Here is a 27,963-nt window from a genome sequence, read left to right as displayed (position 1 = left end):
TTTATTCATGTGATCAAAGCTGAATTTTCAGCATCATTACTCCAGTCTTCAGTGTCACATGATCCTTCAGAAATCATTCTGATATGATGATTTATTATCAATGATGGAAACAGTTGTGCTGCTTAATATTATTTTATAACCTGTGATACTTTTTCAGGATTCTTTGATGAATAAAAAGTTAAAAAATATCAGCATTTATTTAAAATAGAAATCTTTTGTAACAATATACACTACCGTTCAAAAGTTTGTGGTCAGTGATTTTTTTTCTTACTTTTTTTTGGAAGAAATTAATACTTTTATTCAGCATAGATGTGTTAAGTTGATAAAAAGTGAGAGTAAAGATTTATTTTGTTAGAAAAGATTTATATTTTGAATAAATGTCGTTCTTTTTAACCTTTTATTCATCAAAGAATCCTGAAAAAGTATCACAGGTTATAAAATAATATTAAGCAGCTCAACTGTTTCCAACATTGATAATAAATCATATCAGAATGATTTCTGAAGGATCATGTGACTCTGAAGACTGGAGTAATGATGCTGAAAATTCAGCTTTGATCACAGGAATAAATTATATTTTAAAGTATATTAAAATAGAAAACCATAATTTTAAATTGTAATAATATTTCACAATATTATTGTTTTTTCTGTATTTTTGATCAAATAAATGCAGGCTTAATGAGCAGAAGAGACTTCGTTCAAAAACATTAAAAATAGTAATGTTTCCACACTTTTGACCGGTAGTGTACATGTTAGTTATATATGCACATAATACATATTTAATTTTTATTAATTTTGCTTGATGGCACGCTGCAGCTTAATACCTCCCAAAAAGCCATCGGATCAGTGTTTCAGATCAGCGTTTGGGAAAGGCAGTCATTTCCTAACTATAAAATCATCATGAATCACTTGCTTTTGTTCTCAATTTTTATTTGCTTTGGATAAAGTTAAATGCTAAATTAATACACTTAAATAATAAGGCCTTTTCTTAACAATGAGCCTTTAAATCAAGTCTTATTTTAAGCTGACTCGTACATTGTTGTGTTTTTGTTGTACTGTATTTCTCAGATTTAATTTCAGTTATTCTGTCTCTTTTAGCCTCAGATTCCAGAGAGGTCTGACAGTCTCGGGACCTTGAGTGACTCTGCTGTTGCCCGTAAGTGTGTGTGTGTGTGTGTGTGTGTGTGTGTATTAGGGGTTGAATGACTTGCAACCCGTATTTTGGATATAGAATAAACAAACGTGGGGTTGTGCTTGAGGACAGATATCCAGTTTGCCAAAAATGTGGACAGAGAGTAGCTGCAAAAGGGGGAAACACATCGAACGTGTTCGTCTGTATTCTAGAACACCATCCGTGCGATTTGACGGATTTAGGAATAAGATTAAAACAGAGCTGTACAATAGATCAAATCGCAACATGGTCTGGGGTCTGTGAATATTATCGTGCTAAAAGACTGCTGTAGAAATAGATCTGTTTTGTGTCTCTGTATGAATGAGTGCCGCCGTTTGGTCTACTACACACTCAATACACGCAATGCTCATGTTTTCAGTGTTTACTGCTTCACTATCGCAGGACATGAACACATAAACAAAAATATCCCAAAAATATCCAGAAATATACACAAAAATATCCAGAGCTGCTCTGAGAGAACGCTTAATGAGCATTTCAGCATTTCAGCATTGTCAAATACACTCAAAGCTCTTCACTACATCCCGTCAAAATAAAAATCTGTTTTTTAAATCGAAGAAATCGACAGAATGTACTTCTCAAAATAATAATAATAAAATTGATTTAAACATTATTTAAGGAATATATATTTTTAATTTAGTAAATATCTGTTGTGCAGCACTTTGCCAAAACATAAAAGGATAAAGTTACATTTTCGTTTGATTTACATTTTAAAACATTAATTAAATTGCTAAAGTGTTATGCATTAATTTCATTACCACCATTTTTTATAGTATATTTGTATTAAATCATAAAATTCAGAAATTCTAGTTTGACTTCATTCTTCTGAATTTTAATAAATTACTAATGATAAATATAAGTTAATCTAACCCATAATTAGTTATTAAATTTAATTGATTATATGTTTTTGGTTATTGAAATTTGAATAAACAAAACAAACAAATGCTTTTCTTTGTTATAATAAAGCATTTGTTTAACCCAAAAAACAAACAAACAAACAGAATGTTTTCATTCATTTCTTGATCATTTTAACTGATGATAATAATAATAATTGATTGTTTAATACCGTGAAACCATGATATTTTTTGAGACTGTTATCATACCGTGAAAATCTCTAACTGTTACAGCCCTAATTGGAAAGAATACTTGGAAATCTGGGTTTTGGTTTTAATAAACACTTTTTATTTATAAATGCAAGTATTGGAAAACACAGAGAACAGTGTACTTTTATAGTTAGCCATGCTAGATTAGCGTGTGGAAGAGCTGAATATAAATCTAGTCAAATCACGATGAATCTACTTGAGTTTGAGCTCAATGGTGCTTTATTGACACTCTCTGAAGATGGGACTACATTGTGCAACTGGTGTTGTCAGTGTTAAATTTGTTTGTAATTTTGAGATTTTTTTTTTTTTTGTATTTTGGAGCACATTGTTTAAATAAAGAGTTTTAAACGTCTCTCTCTCTCTCTCCATCAGCCTTCAAAAGACTCCTGAGCAGGTCAGACTCCGGCGCCGGGTCAGGCGCACACGCGTCCAAGAGCCACTTCCAGGTGAGCCGCCCGTGCCTGACTGTTATTTCTGTCCATCTGCTGCTCCTCAGTTCACTGACGCTGTGAGTTTGTGTGCTGTAGACGGAGCCGACCGATTCAGACGCGTCCGCTCGTGACGGCGGAGGAGATCATGTGATGGATCTGGAATCTGAGAACAGACACAGGTCAAAGTCGGCGAGCAAGCGTTACTCGGCCCCTCCGGACTTATTTCAGGTCCGTCTGCATTTGGAGTCATGTTTGTGTGAGATGTGTATTGTGTACGGTATTCATGCAACACCAATGTGACCTGTACACATGCCTGCCATATATCCCACAATGCAACTCACTTGACCTCTCGTTTCCAGTGTGACCTGGGAGAAACTGTAGTCAGGATTTAATATCTTTTTTTGACTCGTTATTTGATCAGACTGTCAGAAGTTTAGATGTTTGTGCCAGAAATTGGAGAATAAATGAAAAATAAGTGTTTATAGTAATCCACTCTCTGAATAATGAAGTCATGTGACAGCAGTGTAGCACACTAGCCTCTGTCACATGTACTGCTCACTATTCCATCCCAAACACATCCATTCATCTATTCATTCCTTCTTTCCTTCATTTATCATTCCTTCATTTGTCATTATTTTGTATTTAGTTGTATGTATATTATTAATTAATTAATTCATTATTTATTCATTCATCTACTCATTCCTTCTTTCCTTCATTTATCATCCATATTTACTTCAGTTATTTGTATATTAATTTAGTTGTATGTATATTCATTCATTCATTCATAATTCTGTTTTTTTATTTATTTGTTCATTTTATTCCTTCCTTTAATCTTTATTTTAGTTGTATATTCATTCATGTATTCATTCTTTGTTCATTTACTATTCATCCATCCATCATTCTTTATTATTCATTAATTCATTCATTCTTTCTTTCCTTTATCATTCCTTCATTCGCCATTATTTATTTTTTGTATATTGTATATGTAGTTTTGCATTCATTCATTCATTTATTCCTTCTTTCCTTCATCCCTTCATTTATCATTCTGATTTTTATTTATTTACTATACTTATTTGTATTTTTAGTCATTTATTCAGTTATATGTATATTTATTTATTTATTTATTTATTTATTTATTCATTCATTCATTATCATTTATTTATTTGCTCATTCATCCATCCATTCATTCCTTCTTTACTTCATTTATTTCTTCATTTGTCACTGTTATTTTTATTTATTTATTCATTCATTCCTTCTTTACTTCATTTATCATCCCTTCATTCTTATTTTACTTATTTACTTTAGTTATTTGTATATTTTTTTTAGTTGTATGTATATTTATTCATTCATTTATAATTCTTAGTTTTGTTTATTTGTTCATTTTATTAATTCCTTCATTCCTTTAATCTTTTAGTTGTATATTTATTCATTCCTTTATCATTTCTTCATTTGTCATTATTTATTTGTATATTGTATATGTATGTAGTTGTTATATTTATTCATTAATTCATTCATCATTCCGTTATTAATTTATTAATTAATTCATTCTTTCTTTCCTTCATTTATTATTCTTATTTATTTATAACTACTTCATTCATTCATCATTTATTTATTTATTTATTTATTTATTTGCTTGCTTGCTTTAGTTTCTTAAATTTTTTTTTTTTTTTTTTTTTACAATTATTTTGACTTAATTTGAGTTATTTGCATAAACGTTGTTCTTTGTTTTGGAGTCTAACGTAGCTTGTCAATGTCCTACATTTACATTTGTTTTTGTTTCTTTTTCAGGACTCATCTGCTTCCTTTCCAGAGGCCAGACCCACAATGCCTTGCGCTCAGAGCTCTCTGTCAGCTGACGGGACGATGCAGTGCCTGTCCTCAGACACAGGAGAAGGAGAGGAGGATCCGAGCGAGGCTCCGTCCGCCAAGCCCTCGTCTCCAGCTCCGGCCCCATCAGACTTCATGAAGCGGGCGGTGGCTTTCCTCCGGCGCTCGGGTCACAGCAGCAGTGTGCAGAGCTCCGATTCGCCCACGTGTCCTGTGGCGAACGGACACGCCCCGTCGGTCACCAGCCACGCTCACTCTGCTTACGTCAGCAGTGATAATGACTCTGAATTTGAGGACGCTGACATGAAACGAGAGCTACAGAAGCTGAGAGAGAAGTGAGTAAAGAAACATTGAAGAGTGGAAACTTTCTGAAATTACTTGTCTTTTATGGCCAACATAACATCACATAACATATAGAAACACTTTTCACCATATGTTTAATTCCTAATTGATTAAATCACTACTTTTTTTGATATTGAAATTCTCTTAGTTATAATGTAAGCTATGAGCATCTCTTGATTGCATTAAAACTCTTTCGGCATCTGACACTGTTCAAACTAAACTCTTATTAAACATACATGGTTTGTGTCCTTTTGTCAATGCGGTTTGCTTCATCTTTTATCTTACAAACACATAAGCAGAAGTGACGTTTCTGACGCAGGTTTTTCACATCAAAATTATCACCCACCAGCCTGTGAAACTGTGAATTTCATCTGCCAAATAGAGCATTTCCTGGCAGAATCACTCTTCATGTTTCTTCTTGCATGCAGTCATCGCTCTAAAGTCACCGTCGTGGAAAACAAGCAACTGAAACGCATAACACAATGTTTTCTCCCTGCAGGCACATGAAGGAGATCTCCGAGCTTCAGGCCCTTCAGAGAGGAGAGATCGAGCAGCTGTATTCTCGGTTAGGTCGGCCTGTTCCACCCAGCGTGGGCTTCCTGCATGCAGTGCCGCCTTCAGGCCGCCGCCGCAGAGCCTCCAAACACAAGCTGAAGGGAAGCCGACTGCTCAATCCCATGGTGCAACAGCTTAGGAGCAACCGAAGCAACAGCTCTAGTATGTATGCAGACGTTTGTGTGTGTCGGAGTACAAGCTTTAGATGATCGAAGGGATGGTCTCACTATATTTTGGCCCCCATAGTCAACAAAATGCTGTTCTGGATAAAGAACAATTTACATTTAATGTAAATATGGCTGGGCAATTAGACGATATTATCACAATATAATTTTTCTTGACAAAATAACAAAAAATGTTTGATATAATGTTTACACTACGCAAATAATGCTGCGCATGTGTGTTGCGGACTGCCGTGCCATTCTGTTTAGTTTAGTTTGATTTATAAAGCACATTAAAAACTAGAGATGTTGAAGCCAAAGTGCTGTACAAGAAAATATAAAACAAAATTTAAACAAATTCAAAGATTAGACAATACCAAAATGGACAAGTGAAAATTTACACCCTCATTTAAAACATAAAAAAACAAATAGAAACGGAAGGAGAAGATCTGATATGGAGAGGAAGACTATAGGAGAAAGCCCAAACAACCCTAGCTTTAAAACATCAACAGTAGTAATTGACTGGGTGATCGAAGGGATCTTGAAGCGGTGAACGGGGTGAGAAGATCACAAATATACTGAGGAGCATGCAAAGCTTTAAGAGCGAAAAGCAAAATTTTAAAGGTGTGATGTGCTCACGTTTTCTAGTGCCAGTAATCTGGCTGCCATGTTTGTACCATTTGCAAACAATCTACAGATGATTTAGGCAAACCTAGATAGAGCGAATTCCAGTAATCCAGCCTTGATGTTATAAATGCATGAATAACAGTTTCGAGGTCTTTCTTAGAGAGCATCATCTTGATTCTTGGAATGGATCTTAACTGAAAGAAACTGTTTTTCACACCAGCACTAATCTGCTTATCAAAAAACAAGGTTTTTGACACAGTTGTGCACATTAGTAGAGAGGAGACCAAGCTGATTGACAGTGTCAGAGCTGATGGGCCAAAGGCGATTATTTCAGCTTTATCGTTGTTTAGCTGTAAAAAGTTCATGTCCATCTAGCATTTTTTGTCATGCAGACAATCGAACAAACTAGACACAGAACAGCTATTATATTTAACAGGAAGATAAAGCTGAGTGTCATCGGTGTAGAAATAATATGATCAATTGTCTCTCAACAATATGACCTAGAGGAAACGTATATAAAGAGAAAAAATAAGGGGACCCGAAATGGAACCCTGAGGAACACCATAGGAAATTTGAGCACAGGATGAGAAACGATTTCCTACGTTAACAGAAAAAGTTCTCTCCTTGAGATAAGAGGCAAACCTCTCCAGCACAGGCACCTGAAACCCAGCTACATGATCGAGACTTTGTATAGGATATCATGATCTACTGTGTTAAATCCTGCACTTAAATATAATAACGATATCATTGGTAACCTTCAACAAAGCAGATTCAGTACTGTGTAGTTCCCTGAAATCGGACTGAAATGTCTCAAAAATACTAAAATCTGTCCAGTGCAAAGAAATCTGACAATAGACAACTTTTTTCAAGATTTTTCAAATAAAAGATGGTTTGAAAATGGGTCTGTAATTATTTTCAAACTATCTTTTATTTGAAAAATCTTGAAAAAAGTCGTCTATTGTCAGATTTCTTGAACCTGCAGATCAAGATAATGTTTTTTTTTTTTTTTTGTTTTGTTTTGTTTTTTTTGTTTAAAAGCATCAGGAACCTCCTATTGACTGGAGAGCCATTAATAATAGCGGTAATGACCAGATTTAAAGCTGGAAAAGCCTCTTTAAAAATATGTGAAGGCAGAAAATCAGAAGGGCAGAAAGAAGACTTCATATTAGAAACAATATCAAAGATCTGTGAATGTGACTCGGGTTGAAAAAGAGAAAGAGAGCTCTGACGAGAAGGCATTTCTAGAGGAGAATAACTATGAGATGGTATGTTAGACTGAATACCCTCAATTGTATGAGTAAAATATGTTGCATATGAGAAACATTAAATGGCAAACGCTAGTCGTTCGAACCGTGCGCCACATGGACCATTTATTAGCTCGGCTCAAATAACAAAGACAGTGAAGCGTCAAAACAAGTACATTTTAAATTTAACTCATTTCTAAAGAAACTGTACAGGTTTGGTCAGCAAAGCTCGGCACCACAGTCAGCTGTTTTATTGTCTATCTGATCACTTTAAAGTAACAGCAAACTTTCCCCAACAAGACATGTGGAATCATTCGTATCTGAAACAGCATGAGGTGCACTTTGAAGTTTAATACTTAACTTTAGTGATTTGTTTAAACTTTTAACTGTAAGTATGAGTGTGTGTGTGTATAGTAAGTGACCACTAATAATACACAATTGATGATAAAAAAACTAAATTCTGAACGTGATGTTGACTTCACCAAGCCTTGTCTGAAAGTTAAATAGTTTGAACCATCATTTAAAGGTTTTTGGTCAGACAATATGCTGGAGGCTAGTGATAGAAAAAGAGAGGGAGAAGGTGATGTTGGCCATTACTGTAGACAGATAGAGAAAAAAGAAATGGATAAATAGATAGACAAGAAAGTCAGAACTTGATTGATGTACCTAAAATACTCTATAAGAGTTATTGTGTAAAAGTTTTCACCCCCTCAATAGAGGTTTGGGTTTGTTTGGAAGTCTGAAATGGGAATTCCGTAAGTTAGATCTGTTAGAAAATATACTTAGTCAGTAAAGGTCTGTGCTTGAAAGATTAAAGGGTTATTTCACCCAAAAATGAAAATTGTCATCAATTACTCTCTCCCATGTCGTTCCAAACCTGCAAGACTTTTTGGGTAGATCTTTTTGATGAAATCTGAGAGTTTTTTGTTCCTCCTTTGACAGTCTACGCAACTACCACTTTCAAGTCCTAGAAAGGTAGTAAAGGTAGTAACATCATTAAAGTAATCCATGTGACTGCAGTGCTTTAGCCTCAATTTTATGAAGCAATGCGAGTGGTTTGTTTGAGAAAAAAAACATAATTTGCCACTTTATAAACAAAATAATCTCTGAAGTGCGAGAGCACCATGATGCATGCATGTTGTGTTGACGCGAGAGCAGACGTTGTTGTGTGAATGCATCAGAGATTTTAAAAAATAAAGTAGTAAATTGTTTTTTTGCACAAACAAACTGCTCACGTTGAGGTTAAACCACTGAAGTCACATGGATCACTTTAATGATGTCTTTACTACCTTTCTGCGGCTTGAAAGTGGAAGTTGCGTTGCTGTCAATAGAGGGACAGAAACCTCTCGGATTTCATCAAAAATATCTTAATTTGTGTTCTGAAGATGAATGAAGGTCTTACGGGTGTGGAACAACATGAGGGTGAGTAATTTTCATTTTTGGGTGAACTAACCCTTTAAATAGTAGAACAGTATTTTGGCTTAGTCATGCCAATATGATGATAATATCTTCAATAATAACATTTTCCAATATCCCACCTCTTCCAGTTTCTTTAATTTTTAATTTGTCTAGATTCTTCTTAACTTTGAAAGCTTCCTCCTAGTTGGATTTCCTACCCATTCGTTCACTATCGCACTGTAAAACCCCAGATTGTCACCATCAACCATCTGTGTTCTCCTGTAGCTGAGACGGGCTCCAGTGCGTCGGGGTCTCCGGTCAAGAGCTCGGTTCTGAGCAACAGCTCTGTGGGTTCCAGCACTGCCAGTCCCATGTCAGAACCGCTGGAGCCGGTCCAAACTCAGCAGCCCTGCTCGCTCAAGGGCTCTCTGTCCTCCGACAACATCTATGGCCCCACCACACACACACCATCCAGACAAGGTGAACACACTCACGATGCTGTTATCCCTGTCAATCATATGCTGCTGCGCATATTTGCTGTAAATGCGTCTGCGTCTGCCTTAACCAGCCACGGTGCAACAAGCATCCCACTGACAGCAAAATGCATGTAGTAACAATCATAGATTATGTGAAGCAGGACTTTAGTGTTTGGTGTAACCCACAGAAACCAAACCATACGATTTATTACTCTATACGCACGCCGCCTGGCTCAGACGCAGCGTGACAGTCATTTATAGCTGATATGCAGAAGACAAAAGTGTCAGAGATGCCTCTCTGTGACTATCATATCTCTCTCCTTCTCTGTTTTTGTCACATATCTCACTCACTCACACGCATGGGGTTATTTCACAAGTCTCTCATGTGCGCTCAACTCATTTACTTCGTTTAAATGGAGTCAGCCAGAATGTGACATTTAAACGGCTCCTTAATTGCTCTGTCACATGATTTCATGGACAGCAAAGGAAGTTTAAAAGATTGCATGATTCTCATAACTGTGTATGAAACATTCTTACGGGTCAGTAGACACTTTCACACATTTAGTCTTTGCCGTAAATGTCTCTATTTAGAGGTTGTGTGAGCAGGACGGCAAATTATCTTTTGTATTTTGCCAAATTAAGGAGTTATTACCACAAAAGTTCTGTATTAATGCTATGTGTGAACAAATCTGTCATATGAATAGTTTGTTCCAGAGACGTGGCACAAACTGCACATACTGTACTCTGATGTTGTGGTGGTATGTCATTTCCTGATTCCTCTATTTTTTCCTTTCACCTTTACACTTGAAGTAACTCATAAAATATAAGGAAATGGGGATCAGGACCTCCGGTCGGGTTGAACGTTCACCTTCCAACTGATGATCTTTAGTGGCCTGACCAGTGCCATTACTTTAACCCCACTAAGAGTCTGTATAGGACCGAATGATTGTGGAACAGCAACACTCTCAACTTGAGAGCTTGAGAGGTTCTACAAAGAAGGATAGGAGAAAATCCCCAAAACAAGATGTGCATCAAAACAAGGACTGAGAATAGGGTCTGAATACACATCTGATTTTATTTCTCTGTTTTAATAAATTGAGAAAAACTAGAAGTATCCTGGTAAAACCAGGATGCAGTGCAAGAAAGTGAGTAAAATGCAAAGCAGTCTATATATTTTGTGAATGCTCTATATATTTCCATTGTAGCTGGTTAAAGATTTTCCAACAAATTAATGTTAGAATACCTGATGAAAATGATCCGTTAGCCTAGATGCCCTTTATCAAAAACCAAACTCCAAGTTTCCAACTGGGGATGCCACATGCTGCCCCTAGCCTGGGAAAGTAAATCCACTCAAATCTGTAAAGGACTTTTCCCAAGGAATCTCATCCAGTAGAAACACCAGATCCAACAATCATATGCAGAATGGCCAAAATGGTGCCACCAGCAGAAGACGAACTGGCAGAAGCAGACTTATCGGTGGGAAGGCATACAGGTGGGTCATCAACCACGCATGAGCCAGAGTGTTTATCCCAAGAGTTGGAGGAGACAAACCAAAGGGGAACTGGGCTGTCTTGCCAAATCAGACCCATGGTATGAGGATGCAACCTCCATTCTCTGGCCTTAACCCTGCTCTCACACCCAACTGACCTGGGATATGCACTGCCCTCAGTGCACCAAAAGAAGAATGTGCCCACTAAACACCACATGGATCAGCAACGCATTCCCCCTGATGGTTTATGTAAGAAACTACTGACATGTTGTCCGTTCTGACAATCACATAACAGTCTCAAATGCCCAGAAAGAAATCGCTTATAAGTAGCAAATCTGCCATCATCTTGTAACGAGGCGGGACTCGGGCAGAGATCCATTTGCAAGCTTTATTACAAAAGTAAGCGTGGTCGTACAGGCAGGGTCTAAGCAGGGGAAAACAGGAACAGCAAGGGTTAGGCAGAATCGTGGTCAGGATACAGGCAGTAGATCAGGGCAGGCAGATATCGTTCACAGTCCAGATAACAATAAACAGTCCAAAGGCAGAAGGCAGAGAATCATAAACAGGAAACAGGCAGGATCAATAACAGACAGGATACAAACGCTCAGAATTGCTACACAGGGTAAACAAGACCTCGCCATGAGGCCTTAGCTGTATGTGGCAATGGGTGATTGGTGAAGAGTGTGCATGTGACTGGCAGGGAGGATTATGAGAATTGGAGTCCAGAATGAATGAGAACGTGACAGAATGTCACCCTCCCGGAAGGCGCGTCCTCGCGCCGTGGATGGTACAATCGGGGAGGGGGGTGGGTGCCCTGGAGACCTACTGGCAGGTGATGCTGGATATGCAGACGGGTATGGAGGTCTCCAGGGCAGGTCCAGGAATTCTAGGCACCACGGCAGGTCAGGAGCCTCGGGCAGCCACGGCGGGTCAGGAGCCCCGGGCAGCCACGGCGGGTCAGGTGGCTCAGGCGGCCACGGCGGGTCAGGTGGCTCGGGCGGCCACGGCAGGTCAGGTGGCTCGGGCGGCCACGGCAGGTCAGGAGTGTCAGGAAGCCACGGCAGGTCAGGTGACTCAGGCAGCCACAGCAGGTCAGGTGGCTTGGGCAGCCACGGCAGGTCAGGTGGCTCAGGCGGCCATGGCAGGTCAGGAGTGTTGGGAAGCCACGGAGGGTCAGGTGTCATGGATGGCGAGGCAATTAAGGGGCCATTGGTGGCCGAGGCAATTCAGAGTCCATAGATGGCCCTATCGGGCCTGTAAACCCACCCACAGGTTCCCCACCCAGAGGTTCCCCACCCAGAGGTTCCCCACCCAGAGGTTCCCCACCTACAGGTATACCCCCCTGTATATAATGGTGGAAGTGACGGGCTCATGGGCTAGGAGTTTGGCTGGCGCCGGCAGCGCAAGGAGCTTGGTTGGCGCCGGCAGGGCACGGCGCTTGGTTGACGCTGGCAGGGCACGGAGCTTGGGTTCTAGAGCGGAACGACCCCTCTGTTCAGACACCAAAGGGGCGGCCATCTTGCCCGTGGGCACTGGCGAAACAGCCATCTTGTCCATCGCATCCAGTGAGCTTGAGTGCGTAACAACCGGCGAGCTTGAGCGCGCTGCAACCGGCGAACTTGAGCGCGTGGCAACCGGCGAACTTGAGCGCGCGGCAACCGGCAAACTTGCGTGCGAAGTGTCCGGCTGGCTTGAGAGCGAAGCGTCCGGCTGGCTTGAGAGCGAAGCGTCCGGCTGGCTTGAGAGCGAAGCGTCCGGCTGGCTTGAGAGCGAAGCGTCCGGCTGGCTTGAGAGCGAAGCGTCCGGCAGGCTTGAGAGCGAAGCGTCCGGCAGGCTTGAGAGCGAAGCGTCCGGCAGGCTTGAGAGCGAAGCGTCCGGCAGGCTTGAGAGCGAAGCGTCCGGCGGAGGTTTAGGAATGCCAGCCGCTGGTGCTGAAGTCAGCGGTGGATCAGCCACACTGGAACGCAACCCTCTCCACTCCCGGGCAGATCCAGAGACGGGACATGACTCTAGAAGATCAGCAGGGACGTGACTTGGCTCACGGAGATCAACTGTGACTTGACTTGGTTCAGGATAATCAGTGCTAACTTGACTTGGTGTTGTTATTATGGTAGCCGCCATTTTGCGCCATTTATTACATGACTAGGCGAGGTGCCGCATCCCTCCGCGACACCCACAGTAAACGGAGAACCAACAGTCAATAAAGCATAATCCAGAAACTGACTTGAGATGAACGGGGTCCCTCACGAATGAGTTGTGATCTGAGTGGCTGATTAATGCCCACACAGGAAAAAGTCTATCATTGTACAGTCCGGCAAGTTTGAATAATAAGCAATGTTGTGGTCAGGATACAGGCAGTAGATCAGGGCAGGCAGATATTGTTCACAGTCCAGATAACAATAAACAGTCCGAAGGCAGAGAATCATAAACAGGAATCAGGCAGGATCAATAACAGACAGGATACAAATGCTCAGAAGTATCAATAACAGACAGGCAGACAGGATACAAACTCTCAGAATTGCTACACAGGGTAAACAAGACCTCGCCATGAGGTAGTGTGTGAGTGAGTCTTAAATAGTCCTGAGAATGTACTTAGCTGTATGTGGCAATGGGTGATTGGTGAAGAGTGTGCATGTGACTGGCAGGGAGGATTATGGGGATTGGAGTCCAGAATGAACGAGAACGTGACACATCTCCAGTAGAGGTCTTCATGGGTCCACTTGTATCCGAAAACCCAAGACTCGAGGGGGTTTGGGTCCAAAACTTCGAGTGTCTCGGACAGGGGTCGGATTCGGTATCAGTGGCCTGGGGTCTCAGGTAATTTAAAATAAATGTGCTATTTCCAAATGGATCCGAGAAACTATGTCAGGCATTTAACCAAATTTTTTTATTTAAAACAATTCTATGTTAACGTTATCTCACTTTTTCTAAGTTCGATTTGAATCCGTGCTTCTACGTGCAATGGGCTCCATATGCATCTGCGTTTAGACTTAGCTCCACATTTTTGCCTACCATTTCAACGAGTGCCATCAGCATGGATTAAAATAAAATTGAATCATCTTATGGTCAGGTAAATAACATTACGCCCAAAAGTGATAGGACATAATGAGGTTACAGTGATGAATGATTGACATTTCAGCACTTCAGCGCGTACTTGTACGTTCACGTCAAGTGCATTTTTGAGAAATGCACATACAGTAGAAGAGGAACAAACATTTGTAACCTCACACACAGAAATCCATCTTATAACTATGAGATCCATCAGAAGCCACTCGCTTCATTATGCTGTGTGTTCATGCAGGGCTTTTCTTTGTGTGCAGAAGCCCTTCGCCAGAGATGAGGTAAATAATGTTGCAGACAAACACAAATCCAAATCCACTGGTCACAATTGAAAGCCAAACTCAGAAGTAACGAGTATCCATTGGGCAGACAATAATATAAAGTAATATTAAATAAGTAAGTAAATAAATGAAAGTAATGGAGCAGCGGCCAAATCAGTCAGCAGGACACCGGGGTTTTTCATGACTGACTGCGGGGCTGCAGGCTGTGGACACGTCAATGGCGTTTATGTTCGGGTCCAGTCGGGTTCGAAAATAGGCTAAATTCCTTCGGTTGGGTCAGACTTCGGTTTAATTTTATCGGGTCTGTCTCTGGTTGGGTTTTTCTTTAAAAAAAAAAAAGAAGTGATTCGGGTCGGGTGCAGATTTTAGGACCCGAGAATACCTCTAATCTCCAGGCAATTTAAGTGCCACATGAGATGATCGCCCTTCCGGACTCCGTAAGCTAGACGTTCTTTATAAAATGTGTTCCACCTTCTGATGAGGTGTTTGTCGTAATAGTCATGTGCTGACAGAATCTGCCCATAGGGATAATGTCAAGATGCCAATTCACCAAATACTCAAAGTCAGCCAATTGTGGAGGTAATTTAAAATGCGTATGCCCTGAAGATGCAACAGATTCCAGAGCAGATTCCATTTACTGCATGAATGTACGAGGAAGTATGAGGGCCAGGCTGAAAGGAGGATCCCAGAAAATATTAAGCTTTGCCATCAAATGCAAACCTGAGGAACGTCCTGTGTTCCTGTGACTCTGCATCAACATCCTGAAACTTTCTGATTATAAAGTTCACAGCAGATGCAGGTCCAGGTTTGGCTGTAAACTGCTGTCTGTTTTTGGCACTGGAAAATACTGGCTGTAGAAACTGAATTCCCGCTGAGATTGAAGCATTTCCACTATGGCTTCTTTCTCTAACAGGGATTGCATTTCCTGCAATAAAATCAAAGCCACCAGAATGCCTATCATTATGGGGTATAGTCCATTGAAATGATGAAGGCAGGATGGTATACCCCTTTTCTATGAGGGGTATAGAATCGTTCTGTGCCTCTATCTGTAGTAGACCTTCCTAAAGGGGACCCTGAAGTGGCTGAGCACCATGCTCCATTTAACCACATCATCGTGAACCTGTGACTTGAGGCACAACTCCTGTGCTCCGAAGGTTTTGTTGCATGGAACACAAGTGAGAAGATCATATATCAAGACGCAGTGTTTTTCTGCCATCATCTGAGTGGAGGAACTAGCAGAACAGAATCTCGAGAACAGCGAGGAGTAAGGCAAATAGACTTTAGTGGTTTTGACACAATTCTCTGAAGGGGGACCCCTCGATTAGGAACGCCAGCTCCGGATGCGCTTATGGGTTATGAATTCCAGCCGACTTCTCTCTCACGTACATCCATGAGTTTGAACCGCGGATGTCTCTCGGTCGGCACCAACCCAGCCATAGAAAGACTTTATCGCATGAGGCATATACTTGAAGCACCAAGTCAGTCGTTCGTCTGAGCTCCTTGACTGTCTCTGGAGTCAAGTCAGCAACTTCATCCATATCCTTATAGACATCAGCTTGGTATGCCTGAAAAGCCACCATGGTATCCAATGCCTCCCCCGCCTGACTGGCAGTGATTATAGGAATTACCGATCAAGGGCTGATGTAGTCCTGCAGGGCTTAGATGGCCGCAACTTCCAAGATACGGCCGAAGACGGTGAGAGATGAGTAGCAAGTGCCTCTTCAACCGCAGACATTTCAACACACCCCTTCTCCATCATATCAGAGATACTGGTAAAGTCAGGAATGGATTTGTTATGGGCTGCTTCCAGGACCTCAAAATCTTTTGCTGGTCCTGGAAATATGGCAGCAACCTGCAAGGCGGACACATACTATGGCTGGCCAATAAGCATTCCTCTAACTTAGACTGTGCTTCTGGCTGGGCTGCATCGGTCACCACATCTCAAAGCTAAGAATAAGCCAAAGAGGGCCTGGCTTCCTGACCACTTTGGAGAAGAACGTCAGTCTGAAACTCCAAACAAATATGCGCTAGAAAAATTGCATCTTGTAGAAGAGAAATCTGCGAGGTGATGGCACGTCCTTTTGAGGCACCAGCAATGCGTGCCATGGAGGGAAGCAGTAGTGCCATCAGCCAATGAATCAGGTGTGATTATATGTGTTTCAGACAATCGGCACACTTGGAGGGTGTTCGCATAATGTGTTATGTAACTGGTCCTACTTGACCCGGTGCGAGCGGGATTCGAAATGGCATCTCCGGCATGGGAGGCGGGTGTGCTAACAAGGATACTAAGACCGCAATCTCTAGCGACAGTCGCTAGTGCGCCTCTTGAGGTCAAGGGAGTGAGGTTTACATGCACAGCTCTTACTAGGGACTTTCTTGAGCAGTGAAATGATGGAAAAATACCAGTCGGTAAAACATCTAATGAAATATTTGCATCAAAAGACATGGATTATTTGGAATGGTTGTCAATGCAAAAAAACAAAAAACATACTGATGTAGTTACCAGTTAAACCAACTAAACCCCTTGGAGTGATTGAGGCAATTTTACAGTTCTGTAAACGTAAATGGGTTCATGTGTGAAAGTGGCTAATGATACATAAGACTTAAGTAAATTCCAGAAAAGCATTCCCATTGTTAGAAACACACAGGCACATGTACACACTTCCACATCTACATTAACCACTGTTTTCTGAGACGCTTGACCCGTGTTGTGGTGTGTTGCTGATATGATGCTTGTTGATGGGGTACTGATCTGATCGCTGCCTGTGTCGGCTGTTACACCTGTCTCTCTCTCTCTCTCTTTCTCTCTTTCTCTCTCTCCCTCTTATATTCATTTCTCCACAGGCTGGACCGTTTACCACCAAACATCCGAGCGAATCACCTATAAATCTAGTAGCAAACCGCGCACTAGATTCCTCAGTGGACCCGTGTCTATGTCCATCTGTTTGTATTTGTTCTACTTTTCTTCTATTACTCATAATTCCTTTCCCCCGTTCCCCGTTTCTTTCTGCTCTTCTCTCGTGATTTGTTTTGGTTTTTCTGTACTGCATTTCTCATATGTTGCCATCCACTAACACACACTCATTCAGTGATCATCAGGCATTCTCAGCCATTTCATTTCCATCTTCATGTCAGATGGCACTTTCCATGAATATGGTACAATATACCGCAACTAATAAAAAGTCAAAAATTTCCCATTTTGGGATTTGTGCCTCTACAACCCAAGTGTATCCTATTCTTGGAAAGAGCTGGATGTCTACCCGTCTGGCCTTCAATTTGTCTTCTTTACAAACGCTTTGTGCTGGGCTGCAGCTTTGACCAATAACGTGAGCTGTCTTCCCCCAAACATGGCCATTCCCAACATTTAACTGAAAGCAGAGAGCGTGTATGGATTTGTCTGCCAAAGCTTTTGTATCGTCTCTATGTATATGTGCCTTCTTTTCTTTCACTCTACGTAAAACCCCAATGAGACGATGATTGACGTGCCGTCTCATGTTTGGAGTCGGAAGACGAGCATGCCAAGGGCACAAGCAGGTTGCTGTGGAAACCATCAGGGCTGTATTTTGAATTTTTTACCTCACTTCCTGTTCTCTGGCTGTCACCTGCATGATTCTAATATGACACTGTCCCAGATGCATATTATATTTACCCTGTGTTTCTGTTACTTTTGGCTTGTAGTGTTTTGTTCCTCTAGGTGAGGGTTCATTTTGGACAAAAACATGAATTTCCCCACCAGTGCATCATAGCTGTGATTAGGAAGCCAGTTTATTTTTACACTTGGTTTCCCTCCTTGTCAAACTTATGATTTAATCATTATTCTAACCTTCATTGTGTGGAAAATTTCCTTTTATTTCTGCTTTTGTAATTTATTAGTGAAATTTAAAATTCGGCATGCAGCACTTTAGTTGTATTCATGTTTCGGTAGTTTCCTTTTTAAATGCTTCATTTTTATTTATAATTTTCCTTTGTTGAAAAAGCTTAATGGAAATTCTGTTTAAAATATTCCACTGTATAAATAACTCATGCCGTCTCTGAGATGGATAAAGTATTTTTTATGCATCCAGATGTTTGTTGTTTGGTTTTAAATGGTGATGCATTTAACTCTTTCCCCGCCAGCCAAAGTTCCCAGCCAGCGGCAGCATTTTTGATCATTTTCACAAAACTTTCATGGCCCCCACTATATTTTGTTGTATGAATATATGAACATGCAATATAACAAAAGAAAGAACAGAACCCCTGCTTTTAAATGAAAAAAGCAATTTTATTCTAGATTCAGGGATTCTTTTTATCAACACCTTGAATATGTGTAAGTTTCATAAAGCAACATTTTGAACAAAAAGCTGAGAAAATCAAGTCTTTGTCAAAGACTTCATCAGGATGGGATTCAGAACGATGATCAGAAACACAGATGGAGTAGATCTGTTTAATGTTTAATGATCGCATTATTTGACATCTGCGTCAGCAATGCTTTTGTTGCTTGTTTCTCCTTCATTTGTGTTTTGATCCGGAGATTCTGTACTCCTTTCAGAAGCTGTGTAATAGCGCCCCCTACCATATAACAGTGAAAACGAATTTTCAGAAAAAACTTGTCATTGGTGGGGAAAGTGTTAAAAGTGGAGGTTTAGGAGGAGAACAGTTCAGTTTTAGTCTTACGTGCTCAATATTTTCACTCACGGCCACAAATGCGTACTATATATGATTGTAAGCAACAGAGCAATGATTCAGTTAGTTAGTCTTGACTTTTAAAGACCCTATGAGATCAAAATTAGATTAGATTTTCATGGCTTTTAGTGCATATCTTTTAGCTCTGAGGTTATTTGCTCTATGTGAAAGTCATATGAAAGTCAAGTCATGTGAAAAAGAAAGTACACCCTTTTTGAATTCAATGGTTTTATGTATCATCTGGTCTTTAGCAGGTCTTAAAATGAGGTAAATACAGCCTCAGATGAACAACAACACATGACACATTACACAGTGTCATTATTTCCAATCTTCCCAGGAGAGGAAACAGCCCTTAAACACACCTCCCTTGATCAAACGTCACACAACCCAACCCATTTCAGCGTGTAGACCATCACCTGACTACGATTAGCTCCACCTCCACCTCGACCGCGCCTCTCAAGCCCCAGCTGGCCCGCTTTGGACCAAGGTTTTCGGCGGGCCGAAAAACCCGTGCCTTTGGCACAGAGGAAGCACCGAAGAGGCACGATCAAGCCCCTGAAGTGACAGTGGAAACGCGACCGGCCCTGGCACGCACTAGTACACCCGCCTTTGGCCTGGCAGTGGAAAAGCGGCTATTGAGTCAACCATGAGCTCCTTTGTATACCAAAGTATTCTAGAGTCAAATGTGAGGCCATCTGTCTGACAGCTGAAGTTTGGCCAAAATTGGGTCTTGCAACAGGACAGTGATCCCAAGAACACCAGCAAATCTACAACAGAATGGCTGAAAAAGAAAAGAATCAAGGTGTTGCAATGGCCCAGTCAAAGTCCAGACCTCAACCCGACTGAAATGCTGTGCCGGGGCCTCAAGAGACCTTAAATGCCTGCAAAACTCATTAAACATTGTAAAGAAGAGCGGGCCAATATTCCTCCCCATCAATGTGAGAGACTGATTAAGTCATATAAAAAATGTTTACTTCAATTATTGCTGCTTAAAATTGTTCTACAAGCTATTGAATCATGGGGTGTACTTAGTTTTTCACACATGGCTTCTCATTTAATTTAATCTTTTGTTAAATTAATAAATAGGTTAAATAAATTGGTTATATTTACCTCGTTTAAAGACCAGATGGTTTTTCATTATGTCCTGATGTGTAAAACCATAGAATTCAAAGTGGGTGTACTTTCTTTTTCACATGACTGTTCGTGGGGTCTTTAAAGTAGAACATTTTAGTCGAACAAGAGTGTTGGCCTCATTTAGATTCCAGGCTTGAAGTTTGTTCATACAAAAGGCCTTTTTAGCTCATGAGCCATTTAAACACATCACCCACCGACATCTCATGAGATCACAGAAGAAGCCTCCCTGCACCTGATTCTGTATCTGTTCACTGATTGGTCGCTATGTTTTTCTGTGCAGCAGCTTGTCCAATGGGCTGTGCCGTGTGCTTTTCCCCGCCCCCTAATGTCTCTGTCTTTGCTGTTTTGCTCTTGTAGGGTCCACTCTGAAACGACTATGTCTAGGGAAAGAGCGCAGCAGTAGTAAATATCCCACTCCTTTCTTCTTCGGTCCTAGTCCCTCTTTCTTTCTTCCTTTCTTTCTATTTTTTTTACTTGTAATTTTGTTTGTTGGCATGAGCAATAGCCTGTTTGATAAGTGCTTTTTGCAGCAGCAGCAGATTGTGAAATGTGTGTCACCATTTTGATTCTTTATATTCATTTGAATTGTTTTTTTGTTTGTTTTTTTTGTTTTTTCTAGTGCATGTTTGATGCAGTCAAGTGCTTATTGAAACTTTTATGATTTCGGTTTTCCTGGTCATTTAAGTGCATATTTGTTTTGCTTTGTTCTTTGTTTGGTTCTGTAATCATCCAGCTGCTTGATTTTAGGCTAGAAACAAGTGCACAACAAGAAATAGATACAAACATACAATCAGATCCACACATTTCAAGTACATACTCAGTGTCTGTTCTTACATGTACATTACTGAGGTGGGAACAAACCTTGATTTGAGTTGATTGGTGTCTGACTCTTAAAGTGCATGTGTTATTCAAAAGTCTGACCCCAAACATTTAGATAGTGTAAACATGTTGAACATTTAATTAACTTTAAAATTGTTATTGAATAAAGTAATTGTTGAGCAAATATTTACACCTCTAGTAATGAGTAACAGTTGACCATTACATTAACCACAATTAACTGCATAACGTGACAAATCACATCATCTGTCAATGAGCAGCGGATTGGTTACAGAGAACTTCGGGGTGAATTCTCTGAGCTTAAGGTCTTTCTCTGTCTCTTTCTCAGGGTCTCATAATCCTGGTGCTTCATCATCATCATCCACGGCCATGCCGGCTTCATCGCCCCGGCCAATCACTGCGCTCGTTCAGGCTCAAGCCAACAACAGCAACAATAAGACTGGCACATTTACAGATGACCTACACAAGCTGGTTGATGATTGGGCAAAAGAGACTCTTGCCTCCGCCCCTCAGCCCCGCCCCTCTGTGTGTCAGATAAGACCGCAGAGATCTCATCACACCTTCCACACCAGCCACACTCCAATGGCCAGAGTCCCCAATCAGGTACTATATTCTGTTTGTCATCCAGAACCTAAAGAGGACCTATTATGCATAGAAAAATTTTCATCTTTCTTTGGTGTATAATGCTGCTGTTTGAGCATTAAAAAGCTCTGCAAAGTTACAAAGCACAAAGTCCTTCCAGTAGGAGTTATTCCCTATATCAGGACGCACTGTTTCTGAACTCCCAGAAATGCCTCCATTGTAGTCTCGAATTTTCTTCCGGGAATGAACACGTCACAATATTTATATAATTCACGGCCAAGGCATATGCAAAATAAAGGGACAGGGCCTGATTGAGTTAGTAGTGTGTTGAAACTGGCGTTTATGGTAAGGGGCGGGACATTTCCCAAGCATGCTTAAAGCGTTTGACCAATCACAACACACTTGTCCAGCCAACCAATCAGAGCACATTGTGCTTTTTGGAAGGAGGGGCTTCATAGAGATGGGATCTAAACAGAGCGTTACTGAGAGACTGGGAAGAGTGGAGCTGCAACAATGGAGAATATGGGAACTCAAAATTTTAAGGCCACAGGTTACTTTAAATTAAGCCAACAAATCATTTTTTACAATTAGTATATGTTGTGTTTTATTAACCAGATGTGTTGTTATTGAGACCGCTAACTACAAGCATTAACTCCAGGTAGACGGGGACCATGCTCTTAAAATGTGGTCAGAATTTTACAGTTTCTCTGCAAAATTTTACAACCGATATCCAGTTATTCCAATCAGAATTTCGGGTTAAGGCGAAAAAGTTTGCCACTTCGATTTCAATCATGTCATGCAAATTCGCCACACTGACCAAGAGAAAGCTGCTTGGTGTTTCATACATCTCTAAGCTATTGACAGTGGACCTTTTTTCAATTGAACCAGTTGCTTTGCAAAATTCACCGTTTCAAAGCTTTCGAAAGGCCACACGCTGGTGACCCCTGCTCATCAGAACAGTGTAAATACAACAAAACATCTCTGGTTACGAAGGTAACCATGGTTCCCTGAGAAGGGGAATGAGACACTGCATCCTAGGATGCTAATGGGGAATTCCTCCAACATGACTGGTGTCTGAAGTACGTGTAATAACATGTGAATAGCATTTGTCAGCAACAGCCTATGACATCACTACTGGTGCAACCAGAGTATAAATAGGGCACCTTTAGTACGTCATCCACTTCTTATATGAAGGAGACGTGGGCAGGCAGGCCTGCAGCATGGCAAATCAACGCAGTGTCTCATTCCCTTTCTCAGGGTACCATGGTTACATTTGTAATCCGAGATGTTTCCTATTGAATGGGATCTTGCACTGCATCCTAGGATGCTAATGGGGAACAAATGCCCATTCTGCCATGCTGAAGGAAGTCAGTGACTTCAACAGAACTGATCCAGAGACTAACAACACTCCACCTCAAAGACAGTTCTGCCAAGGAGGACAGACTGGTAGCCATACCACTGTCTATAGCAGAAAGATGCTGAAGTCAGAATGAGCTTATTACAGGGAGTGGAGGACCTTGCCCATAACCAGGAAGGTTCTACTCCATGCTCATCCTAAATGACCAATGGGAGGTACCAGCTAAGGCTAGCTACAACCATTGTAAAACCTGTAATACCTCTAGGCTTCAGCACTCAAGAGGTGCTGTACAACATGAGGGGTTTGTCAAAGGTGAACAGACCACTTCCTGTTGGAGCCCAAAAGAGCTCCAAGCCTTCCTTGGTCGGCAGATCACAAGAAAGTATAAGGGGGCTAGGCAAAAATGCTAGCCGTGCCATTATAAATGCTCAACTGAGTCTCCAGCAACAAACTAAGCTAAGGGTTCCACTTATACTCAACCATGAAAACATTGTCATTAAGGGGAAAGCTAAGTTCTAGCTGCAACCACTAAGAAACAAATGTCTTCTTAGGATCTCAAAAGTCCAGACACTCCCGAAGATGCCTTACGACAAAGAAGGTTTCAAAACTGGGGTGAAAAAAAACGACTTCCCATCGGGTTCTCGAGATTGAAAGAGCTGATCCCAGGAACTGGAGAGGACCCTCCTTTAAGACCTGACTCAGGGGGAGGATTTTACTCTTCAGTCAAACCCGAGGCATAAACAGGTTCTCTAGACTCCAACACTCACAAAGGTGCCTACAAATAGAAAGGGTTCACAACTAGGGCAAAAACCACTTCCTGTCAGGTTTCAGAGATCACCAGAGCAGAACAGAAAGGGAAGGAATCTCATAAGACTCTCCTTTTGCTCCACCCACTTTTGCTCTGCGATTGAACCCACCTACCGCTATGTCGGTCGCAGGACCCGAACTGCGGGGTGCAGAAACTCTATTCTCATCCCTCAAGAGAGGGATGAGAATATCATAAGGAGCGTGTTCAATTCCCTCAAGAGCAGAATGTTATCCGTTCAAAAGCCAGACTCTATCACTAATCAAGAATCATGCATATAACAGTCACAAACACATCACTATGAGTGCCTTTGACTCCCTCGAGAGCCGAACGTGCTCAAGCAAACACAGACTACTGTCCTTTAGGTGAGAATGAAGAAAAAAAAAACTTCTTACCTGTCTCTTTCAGTCAGTCTCGCGAATGCATCACAAAGCACACCTCACAATAAGTGCATTCAGTTCCCTGGAGAGCTGAATGCATGTGCTCCTTACCCAAACACATAAGGCACAGATCGTGTAGTGTCATCTTTGATACAGAGTATCAATACAGAGTGATCGTCTTCACATGTACATAAACAAACGGATCCTGAAGACAAGAAAGAGGATGACATGTTCTACAGGCACCCTATTTATACTCTGGTCGCACCACTAGTGACGTCATGGGCTGTCGCCGACCAATACTATTGTTGTGTTTTATACTTCAGACACCAGTCATGCCGGAGGCATTCCCTATTAGCGTCCTAGAATACAGTGCGAGTTCCCATTCGAAAGGGAAACTTAGGCATAAAATGCAAAAAAAAACACAAACATGCATAAAAACACCTTTTACAAACCCATTGCAAATGTTTTATTAAAAGTGAAATCTATCAAATGCAATCAACTACTATTAACTACTATTATTCCTTTTAATTATACTAATGTCTCATTAAAACGTCTACAAATATATATAAACTGATCAGAGATCAGGTAAAAACCATAGACGCATGATTCATGGGTTCACAGAGATGTCCAAAGCAAAGTGAATAAACTAGTTTTAATCAGCTCACCCTTTTAAATAAACCATGAGAAACCGTAAAGCAGTGTTATTTTCTTTCTTTCTACCTCTCTCTCTTCTCTTCTAGATAAGAGGCTCAATCCCTCCGGCGGCTGTGAAGCTCCATCTACCCCTGTCCTGTCCTCTGTCAGCCGCTCTGGGTCCCATCATGCCTCACGGCATCACCAGCACCCCGTCGCCCGTCCTCCAGAGGGGCGGATATCTGATGCCCGTCACCCCCTTCACTGGGATGATGCCCGCCCCTGTGTATCCACACCAGTGGTCCGGTTTGCCCAGTCCAGTAGGCATGTTTGGCACGGCCACGATGGTCCCGTATCCGACCATGGCCAGCCCGTCACTGCAGACGTTTCCTCTGGTGGTCAAAAGCCCAGACTCCCCGATGTGCCCCAGCAAAGCCAGGACTGCATGAGAGCGCCGCCCTGCGCTTCACACACTGTTTTGCGTAAGGCTAATCAATGCAGATGGATAATCACGCAAACGTTTTCTCCTGGACGAGTTCTGCAACATGTTTTTAACTCGGCTTCAGGATCAAACCACAATCTCTCCTCGATGTCTGTGTGCTTTAGATCGCTGTTGGACGTACACGCGTCTGAGCCTGTAAATATGAGGTGTGAGTTTGTGTGTGTGAATTTGGGCATGAGGAGTGTTTGTCTCGGATCAGTCCTGTGGGCACCGCTTGCATGTTTGTTTGTTTTGATGTCTGAATTGAGGTGTGTTAGTGTTAAGAGAGTAATGGCCTTTAATTCTACTGCCATAAAGAATCATTTTGCTGATTGACTAACTTAGGGACGCATGAACAGGCATATTGGGCCTAATTATTGAAACACGAGCAGAATAAAAGTAGTCGTTCTTACCTAAATGGAAATTGAATTCTGCTCGTGTTTTATGAAAGAGTCCCAGTGCTCAGCATTGATTATGGTCAGAAATATCAGTCCTGCTTTCCAATAATACTCAGTTTAAAATGCATTTGCAGCACTTTTGAGTGTCTTTCATTGGCCGTTTACAGAAATATCCTGCGACCACAGGACCAAATCCCCACATTAAAAAAAACTCAATTCAGGATGATGTAGTGCCTTGATCGGTCACCAGTTTTCCCTCGAAAGGTATGAATCCGTTCTAAAGAAGAAGAAAAAAACATTCCTCTTCTGTTCCTAATGCAATGGTGTGGTTTATTATTTTCAGAATCCTTTTTTTGCAGCCCCCGTTCAGTTAAAGCGAGTTTGCATTTAATAAACGCAATCATTTGAATTATATACTAGTAGTTAGTCTGCGCAGATTGATGAATGAATGCGGTTGATCTGATCGGTTATAGTCGATTCATAAGCAATACTGCACTAAGCACAGTGTCTCAAACGGATTTGAGGAACGACCGGTTTACATTGCGATGATCTGATGAACGATGCATGCCATCAAAGCGTCGCGGAAACCTAAATGTGCATTTATGTGCTCAAAGTGCGTAACGCAGGGACTGAATGCAGGTTTGACTTTGAATCAGTGTGTCAGATTGACATTGCATGCGATTCAACCTCCCCGTTACGTGCTGCATCAGCCCAACCCATAATGTGAACGCTAGCCATTGCTGAAAAACTACTTTACGTTTGACTATTTTATCAAAAGCATCATTTTATTTGCTTTGCGTAGTGGCTGAGTTTATTCCTTCTTGCACAGTGTTAATGATGAGTTTTAATTTCTTTTAAGAGGGCAGTGCAATTGTTAGTTGTGACTCATATTTATTGTTGTTTTTCATAAAAGTGATCCAACCATTTGAGTTCTTGCTCACACAAATACACTTGTATCCAAAATCGACATCCCAACATAAAGTCTGGTTTTATTTGTATGTTTGTATGATTCAATCTTTCCGTTCTGTTGTTTAACTTTAGTCAGGGTTATATTTCTTCCTGATTTCACCCTGACTCACACAACTGCCAAGCTGTGAACTGTACAGTCCTCTAGTATTTATTTTCTCAGAGTTTGTTTTGATGCAGCTTCTGTCCTGTAATGTGTTTTTCCATCCGTTCGGCTGGATTTGTACAGGATGTTAATCAACGATCTGCTGCAGGAGAAATGTTTCCGGGAGGTTCCTGATATTCTGTTCTTGCTGATGATATATCTGGCAATAATTACTCCACTTTGCCATGTTTGTGACTCACTGATCTGATGTGGATTTCATTGGTTATGGACTGTGAATGATTGCTTCATCCTCTTCGCGTTACTTTGCTCCGCTCAGATACAAATAAAATGCACTCACAACACAAAGACTGTGTTCAAGTTTAATTAAGAATAAATAAATATTTTGTGCTTAATAGCTACTGTGTTCTTGTGTCGTTTTTCACAGGCATAGCCAGTGATTTTGAGGAAAAATCATGTTTTTACAGAAAAGAATGTGTTTTGTATGTTTAATATAAAACACGGCTGTAAAGAGAAAGATGTGGAGAAAAACACATTTCAGTGGAAAGGATGGATTCACATTTGTGAAATCAGCCACAGACACATTTATACTGTTTGAATAGAAAAATATAAATCGGATGGTGATCATTAACAGAATAAACCCTAATATTGGTTCGTACCAATATGTTGCCTGATATATTAGATTCATGCATGCAAGATATGCATTTTCATTAAAAATGGACTGTAAACCTCACTGAAACATGGCACAAATTATTATTTGGATCCTATTTCGATCAGACTGTCCAGACAAAATGAACAAGAAAAGGCAATTGCATTTCCACATAAGGAATGGACTTTTCTGTCCATTTTTGTCATGGAATAAAAAGTTATTTTGTGAATGCATGTTATGAATCATACTGTTGACGATTCATCCATGTATGTGATTTTTATTTTATTTTATATTTTTATCAAAATGTCTTAAATGGATCTTTTGGTGAAATGACGTGAACAGCATACTAGAGCAGGTGTCGGAAACATTATAAAAATATATCAATAATAAAATAAGATTTAACTAACAAAATAAATTTGATTGAAATATATTTTTAAAAATTAAATTTTATTTAAATGATTAATACATTTCATTAAAATTAATAAATTGATGATAAAAAAATTAAATTTGATGTAAATAATAATAAAGGATTTTTTTAGGATAAGTGAGTTACTGAATTAAATTATAAAAAAAAATGCAGTGAGATACAGCAATGATTGTGTAAGTTTTGAAATAAAGTAAATCTAACTATTAGTATCCAAAGTATTGTATCTAACAGACGAAGATTGTGAAGATCAGAAAGAAAGAAAGACCCAGAAGAAGTAAAAGAGATGGATGTGCAGAATGAAAGGAGAGAAAAGAAAGAAGCCGAGAGTCTTCTGAAACGCCACACTTTATACGCCGGGCCTCAGTGACC

The 27,963-nt window shown here is 40.6% G+C and overlaps 1 protein-coding gene across 9 annotated transcripts in view; it reads left to right on the top strand.

Annotated features, from left to right (window-relative positions):
* The window catches only part of LOC125280549 (serine/threonine-protein kinase WNK2-like), a 71,040-nt gene extending 44,125 nt beyond the window's left edge, over positions 1 to 26,915 (top strand). For 5 of the 9 annotated variants that reach the window (XM_048211146.1, XM_048211153.1, XM_048211152.1 and 2 more), the window contains 10 exons: positions 1,096 to 1,153; positions 2,662 to 2,735; positions 2,817 to 2,948; positions 4,509 to 4,882; positions 5,389 to 5,606; positions 9,160 to 9,354; positions 17,025 to 17,123; positions 20,334 to 20,378; positions 21,142 to 21,416; positions 24,678 to 26,915. In XM_048211146.1, coding sequence (XP_048067103.1) covers positions 1,096 to 1,153; positions 2,662 to 2,735; positions 2,817 to 2,948; positions 4,509 to 4,882; positions 5,389 to 5,606; positions 9,160 to 9,354; positions 17,025 to 17,123; positions 20,334 to 20,378; positions 21,142 to 21,416; positions 24,678 to 25,019 — 1,812 coding nt within the window. In that variant the 3' untranslated portion in view covers positions 25,020 to 26,915. The remainder of the gene's footprint in view (positions 1 to 1,095; positions 1,154 to 2,661; positions 2,736 to 2,816; positions 2,949 to 4,508; positions 4,883 to 5,388; positions 5,607 to 9,159; positions 9,355 to 17,024; positions 17,124 to 20,333; positions 20,379 to 21,141; positions 21,417 to 24,677) is intronic. The other 4 variants (XM_048211149.1, XM_048211147.1, XM_048211150.1 and 1 more) reach the window with 4 other exon arrangements.
* Positions 26,916 to 27,963: the final 1,048 nt, after the last annotated feature.

Source organism: Megalobrama amblycephala, linkage group LG12 (genome assembly GCF_018812025.1).
Source record: "Megalobrama amblycephala isolate DHTTF-2021 linkage group LG12, ASM1881202v1, whole genome shotgun sequence".
NCBI classification, from domain to species: Eukaryota; Metazoa; Chordata; class Actinopteri; order Cypriniformes; family Xenocyprididae; genus Megalobrama; species Megalobrama amblycephala.
The sequence above is the reverse complement of the archived record's forward strand: the minus strand, read 5'-3'. Positions and strand labels throughout refer to the sequence as shown.